Below are 7246 nucleotides of genomic sequence, written 5' to 3' on the forward strand. Positions count from 1 at the left end.
GTACTTTTACATACAGATTTGGGAATAGAACTCAATTCCTAGTGCCTTATCAACTGTTCTTTCTAATACCCAGTATGGCATTTAAAATTGTTAAGCCTTTGTGCGGATAATCAAATATAAAACAATTGAATTATATTACTAGAACTTGAGACTTTTTTTCACAAATCTGTATTCCAAAGTTTCCTTTTTGATGCTACATTTATCATCAGGAAACAATGCTTCTCATAGTATAATAATCCTTGTACTTACTAAGAATTATTGTCATCACTTAGCTTTTCTAGTCTCACCTTTTGTCATCCTTAAAATGGGATAATAATACCTTTCCTGTCTAACTTACAGGGTTATTTCCAGGACTAATGGAACAAAAGCTTTTAGGAAAATCAAACCATACAACTGTACAGTGTGATTCATCCTCTTACTTAATAATAATAATAATAATCTTTAAAACTATCTTGTCTTGCCTTCCAACTCCTAGTCCTCCCTCCCACCCCTGTAGAATATCAAGTAAAAAAAGAAGACAGAGATCGAGAAAGGAAGGAAACCAGGGATCCTTTCTTTACTAGTGTTAATTAGGTTTGGTTTTTTTAAACCTAATTTCTCAAGAATCTCATTGTCTTTAGATGCTTGTCCATCTCTGAAAACATTGCTCCATTATTCACAACCACCCCACTGTACAGAAGGGAAATTAATACTTGCAACAAATTCATCATATTCCGTGGCTGGTTGATGTGTCATAACTGCCGCTTGGGTTCAGGCTTGTAGATCTAACATCCTGTGGACATCCGCTGTGTGTTTTACAGCCCATTTGACCCATCTTCCGCATGGCTCAGGCATCCGGTTTAGGCTCATGTAGGGGGTTCCTTGACTCCCCACTTCCTATCTCCATCCATAGTCAGATATGTAGTCTTGATCATTTTAAGTCCAACACAGTTCTCCATTGTTCCTACTTCTGCTATAGACATCCGCCTGGATTTCTTATTTCCAGTCTTCTTGCATTAGCCTTCAGAAGGCTTGGAGCTAGTCTATGATTTGCTGTAACTAGCACAGTGGTTCTCAAACTAGGTTCTTCTGAAGTCCATAGGGGTACCTTAGTTAAAGGAGACAAAGAAGACAAATGGGATACTTTCTGGACTGGGGTCTGTATTCCTTCTTTGCACCAGAAATCTTACTCTAAATATTTGCTTTTGGACAAGTTTTTTTTCTGTGAAAAGTGGAAGTCCACTGACCAATAAGCTGTAGTCCAAGATGTGGCCCTTGCCTGCCTCTCAAGCTTCATCTCTCTCCTGTCTCTGCTCTACACTGTCCTGAACACACAGCACTCGCTCATGCCCCTGACTAGTTATATTTTGCTCTGCACCATGAAAGCTCACTGAACCTGTGTCCTTACCTTTTGGGTCACTAAATGCCACATCCTTTTTAAGATTCAGCATTACCACCTCCAAAAGGCTTTCCTTCTTTTCCCTCTTGTTGCTCCTTCTCCCCCTGACAATCTGCTATCTGTTGTATGCTAGTTGAGATGTGAGGGGCATTCTACCACGTAGTGTCAAGAACACTGGATTCTGATCCTCACTCTGATTCTAAACAATTCATTTTACTTATGCAACACAGTTCATTCATTCATTCATTCATTCATTGGTCTCACTTCACCCTATGGCATCTACCTTCTGGTAAGGGAAATAGTGAATGACATGAAATGCTATGGAGAACAATAAAATGAAAACAGAGGAATAAAGAGTGCTGGAGACTGAGATATTTCTATTTGTCATAAAAGGAAGGTCTTTCAGATGTCGAGGAGAACTTCTATTGAGTGTAAGAAGAGCAGATAATAGGTATTGAGGTGATTCATGGAGAGACAACAGTGAATTGGGCATGCATAGGTGGCAGCAATGAAGTTGGTGAGATACATAAATGGGGCAGTCCTGTTTTTAAAATAGAACAGAAAGATTTAATGATTGATTTGAGGTGAAGGTTTTGAGAAAAAGTCAAAGGTGACTTGTGGATTTTGGAACTAAGCAACTAGGGGATGGGGTTGACCTTAATAATTGGAAAAGACTGCAGGCAAGAGTCTTCTCTATGAAATTGGCTTTAGGATATGTAAAGTTCAAGATACCTATTAGATGTTAGAGATGTTAAGTGGCGACCTGGAGTTAAGAGATCCAGGTCAGAAGTGTATATGTGGGGACTGTTGCATGTAGATGAAGTATCATAAAACTCAATGTGGTCACTTAAGACATAGATATATGAGAGAGATAAAGTACCAGAATGAGGGTCTTGAACAAGCAAGGGAGGGGAGGAACACACATCAGGAGAGGTGGCTTCTGAGAAGGGAGGAAGGAAGTGGAAATAAGCATGGAAGTAGGCAAAAACGTTTCGTATTTTTATATTTTACATGTTTAAACCATGGTTTTGTGTGTGTGTGTGTGTGTGTGTGTGTGTGTGTGTGACTGAATTCAAACCTAGGGCCACCCTACCAATGACGTCCATATCCAGCCCTTTATTTACCAATTTATTTTTATTTTGAGATAGGGTCTTGCTAAGTTACCCAGGCTGACCTTGAACTTGCAATCCTCCTGCCTCTGCCTCCCAAGTAGCTGAGATTACGAGTATGTGCCACTGTGCCCAGATAAGCACTGGATCTTAAGTAGCTACCTGATTCCTCTCTTTGAATCAAAGAAGCTTTAATTATTTGCACATTTCCATTGGTTATTTTATCCCCCACCCCCGTCTTCCTCTCTCTGTACTGGGCTTTGAACACAGAACAATCACACTGAGCTACATTACCAAGGCTTTTGAGAAAGGGTCTTGCTAAGTCCTTCAGTTGCCCAGAATGGTCTTGAACCTGTGATCCACCAACTGTAGCCTCCCACAATATTGGAGTTATTGGTGCGTATCCCCATTCCTGGCTTCTGCTGTTTTCTTATTTGTATTGTTGTTTACCATCTACCTCTCTTATAACAATATACTTTCTGTCAGAGCAGAAGCTTGCCTTCTTACCTGATCTGTTTCCCAGTGCCTACAACAGTTCATGGCACACATGAAAAAGTCCATAATTATTTATAGAAGGAATGAGTACCTTTCCTTACCTTACTTCCACTGCCAGGAATGAGACCAAATGGTTGAGATGCTACATTCCAACCAAGAAATGCATAGGACTGCCTCTACTGCACTTTGCAACAAAAGAACCCTCCACTGCTGTCCTGTATGAAACATGCAACTTAATAGAAGATTATTGACACCAGCTTTAGATAAGGCCTTAGCATTGCTAAGGAGATTCCTCCCCACTTTCCCCTGGCAACCTACCAAAGCATAAAAAATACCACAGCTAAGGGTTTTGATTCAATCATGTAACAGTGCTTTTGACTTTTAGGCAACAATACCCACCTCAATCAATCCAAGCATATATTTTGACCTTTAAAATAATGATTTTAAAGGCTGAAATTTTTCTAACAATATTGCCAAGGGTCAAGACTGGTAGGAATCCTTTTCGAGTTAATATCTGTATACCTTAATTCATCTGCAGCCCAATTTCAAGTGCTAATTCTAGTTAAGGTAGGGATGTATTATAATTTCCATTCTCAGGTGGGGAAACTGAGTCTCTGAGAAGTTACAGGAGTTGCTCTAGATCTAATGACCCTGTTCTTTATTCATGAACACATTCAAGTGTTTCAAAGTGTGTCTGCTTTTCAGAAATGACCAAATGTCACTTGAATCTAAATAGAACAAATTAAGTAGATTCTCAAGGCTGGGAAATACAGTCTCTGATGAGTAAATTGCTGTACAATCTAGAACCAGTCTTAGAGATTATCCAGGCTGGAGCTAAAACTTTTGAAAATCACATAGGTCTTGAAGATCCTGTTCTTAGGTTGTTGATTGTTTTAGACTAGTCCATTTCATGCTAGACAAAGAAACCTCCCCCTCCCAGCCTCTGCCACACACACCTGGCACAGAGAGATGACAGGGATGGGAGACTAGCAACTCAAATCTGTACCTGTCTGCCAGGATGGCACAAAGGGATAAACTGGCTGTGTTAGCATGTTTCAGGGGAGCAGATTCTTCCATTTTGACATTAAAGAGAAACAAAGGCGGAAGGGGAGAATCTCTTTACTTTAGAAAATGCTATCAATCTGTTAGAAAACATACTAGACAATTACTTTAACAGAAGAGTGTAAAGACCTGAAGAAGCTAGTCATATCCCCTGGTGACTATTTTGTTGCAGAGAGTCAGCATCTGCACCATTCATAATTGTAGTGCAGAAATTGGCACAGGAATAAAGCCCAACTGCAAGCTGTTCCAGGTAGACCAGATGTCTTGAAGGGAGATTGTCTCTCTACAAGTAAATTCGGTGCCTATTTCCTGTCACTTTCACTGTTGAATAACTAGCTGTTTGGTATCAGGAATGATTTCTTTTTCTTTTCTTTTCTTTTCTTTTCTTTTCTTTTCTTTTCTTTTCTTTTCTTTTCTTTTCTTTTTCTTTCTTTTTTCTTTTTTTTTTTTGGTGCTAGAGCTTGAACTTAGGGTCCTCTACATGCTAAGTATATGCCCTACCACTGAGCTATGCCCTCAAACCCCTAATTCTTGATTAACAGGGTATTCTTTTTCAGAAGGAATCTCAATTGTTCTGTTCTACAAAAAAACCCACTATTTTTTCAAAACACATTTTCTAAAGGCACTGTTGTATTTCTTTTTTCCTAACCAAAAGCTGGTCTCAGGTGGCCTGATATTGACTCAGAGAGAAGAGAAGAGATTGGTAGACACTCTCTTTGGGCCAGGTAGAGAGGGTGAAAGGGGAAATAAATTGGAGAACATGAGAGGGGTTTCACAGTCATCATTAGCAATGCAAAGGAGGGCAAAGGATTCCTGGGAAGGGGAATGGCTGAGAGAGGTGTTCAGGACTCCTGGGGATGGTTGACCAGCATTACTTGGGCTGTGAATTTAATGACCGCACAATTCATTTGTTCAACAAATACTTACTAAGGTTCTGTTCTAGGCATTTGGGACCCATTAGTGAAAAAGTAAGAAGCAAAACAAAACAAAGTTCTCTGCCCATGTGGAGCTTTCATTCCATTGAAATATTCAGACAAGAAACAATAATGATAAAAAATGAACTCTATATTATGCCAGTGGGCAATAAATTCTCTTGAAATCAAAGAAAGAAAGAGAAAGAAAGAAAGAAAGAAAGAAAGAAAGAAAGAAAGAGAATGACAAAACCAGTTCACAAGGACTTGAAATCCTGGGTGTGAGGGTCCTGAAATTTTAAATAGGTCACACCAAGTGATATTTGTGCAAAGACTCCGTAGGTGAAGAAGCTGGCCATGCAAATATCTACTGGAAGAGCATTCTAGGTTGATAGAACAACCACTGCCAATAAGGTTGGGAGACGTATGCAGGGTTTAAAGAAAAGCAAGGCCAGTGTTGCTGGTGCCCAGTATGTGTGTGGTGGGTGAGGAGGGGAGTGGACAGGTAGAAAGGGTCAGAAGACCATGGCTAAGGCATGCAGGGTCTTGTTGGTCGTTGTAGAAGTGCTACTTTAGCTCAAAGAAGAATGGAACACTTTTGCAGAGTTTGGATCAGACAAGTAACCTCATCTGACCCATGTTTAAAAAAAAAAACATCTCTTTGTCTGCTACATTGAGAATAGATTTTAGGATAAAAAGAAAAAATTTTCTTTTTTCAACATGTTGCCTTACTTATGTGACAGGGTTGCTGTGAGACTCAAATGAAAAAGTGCTTTAAAAATTATGAAGCCCTGTGCAGACCCAAACTATAATTATTTTACACAAACAACAGGGAGTTCAAAAGCCAAGGTCCCCCTCCACAACTTGGTCCAATGAGAAGTTCATGATATTAAACTAGTCTGCCTATAAGAAGTTAAAAGCAAGTTTGTTCAAAAATATGTAATTTTATGCTTGAGTTCTAAGTCATCTAAGATGTGCAGATTGCTGCCGATTTTTTGTTTAATTTTGAAAGAAATGCCTTAAAAACTTGGAAGTACTAAGCTTGAATACTGAAGATTTTCATTTTAGTAGCAGAGCAGGATAGAAGCAGAAGTCTGGGAAGTTTAAATCTATTTCCTTTTCCTTCATCCTCCTGGAGAGCTAGATGCGCTGGCTAGCTCCTCCGTCTCGCGGGTGGCGCCTCTTCTTTGCTGTGGCCCTGCCACCAGGTGAAGGCTGCCGGGTGGGAGAACACACACTTTGTGCGGCCAGCTGACCTTCAGAGAGCGGGGAGGGGCGGGGTGGAGAAAAAATTTAAAGGATTTTTTTCGAAAAGGAGGCCTTGAGACTCCAAGAGAAAGAAGGAAAAGGGGCCGGAAGAAGCCTGAGCCTCCCAGGAGACAGAACTGAGTTCATGAACAGGCGCGATTATCCAAGGTAATTATGTAAAAGAGAAGGCCAGGAGTTCTAAATGGCTGCTACTTGGAGTTTACTCTGCCTGAGGTGAGTGTTTGTGTTTCCGTGATTTTGTTTCTCTGGCAAGGCCCCCCCACCCCCTTTTCCTTTCCGTCTTCACCCGCTGTAATTTGGAAAAGCAGCTCTCTCTGCCGACCAGACCCCAATGCTCACCCTGCTTTCTTTTAGATTGCCAGCCCCCCTCAGATGAGCCTCCGCCTCACCCGTCCCTGGGACCCTCGCTCTTCCCTCTAGTAAGGAACAGCTGTCTGCACACCCCCCATACCCCGCCGCAGCCTCCCAAGCTTATTTCGCTAATATTGCTGTGGTGCCGCTGTCGCTGTCCAAAGAACACACCTTCCCCGCCAGCCGCGATTTCACGTCTGGCCCCGGCGGCTGGGGGAAGCAGTGGGAACTCTGCGCTCTCCAAACAGAGCCGCTCTGCTGTGCAGCTCCCCTGGCTTTTCCCTGGACAAACGATCCCGCCTCAGTCCACCCTGCTTCTTCCTGATCGCTAGTTTTGTTTATGGAGCAAACCGAGGCATTGGGCAGCCTGCGGCGGCACGGCTCCCCTTTGGTTTGGGTGGCAGAGGGTAGCGTTCACGGCTCTCTTGTGTACCATAGACTGTTAGTCCAGGTCTGAAAGATCTGGAGGCACACGCTGAGGGTGACAGGAGGGTGCCCCCTCCCCCTGGGCGGGTGGGGGTGGGAGAGGAGAAGGGACTCAGCTTGGGGAAGGAGGCTGGGAAGCGGCTGCAGTGTTGCGAGGGGTGCGTGCTCCTGTGCCAAGCTTGCCACCGCCGCTCGGCTCAGTCCGCGCTCCAGGGCGCATGGGGCAGAGAGGCTCAAGGGTCCGG

The 7246-nt window shown here is 42.5% G+C and overlaps 1 protein-coding gene across 3 annotated transcripts in view; it reads left to right on the forward strand.

The window, feature by feature from the left end:
• The window catches only part of Frmpd4 (FERM and PDZ domain containing 4), an 862356-nt gene that overhangs the window by 280369 nt on the left and 574741 nt on the right, over positions 1 to 7246 (forward strand). Inside the window, exon 1 of one of the 3 annotated variants that reach the window (XM_010613976.2) lies at positions 6101 to 6437. The exons of the other annotated variants lie outside the window; for them this stretch is intronic. Within the exon in view, the coding sequence (XP_010612278.1) occupies positions 6406 to 6437 (32 nt within the window). The 5' untranslated portion in view covers positions 6101 to 6405. Of the gene's footprint in view, positions 1 to 6100; positions 6438 to 7246 lie in introns of those variants that run through there. 3 annotated transcript variants of the gene reach the window in all.

The sequence above is a fragment of the Fukomys damarensis genome, unplaced genomic scaffold, assembly GCF_012274545.1.
Source record: "Fukomys damarensis isolate Sample0158 unplaced genomic scaffold, DMR_v1.0_HiC HiC_scaffold_39, whole genome shotgun sequence".
NCBI classification, from domain to species: Eukaryota; Metazoa; Chordata; class Mammalia; order Rodentia; family Bathyergidae; genus Fukomys; species Fukomys damarensis.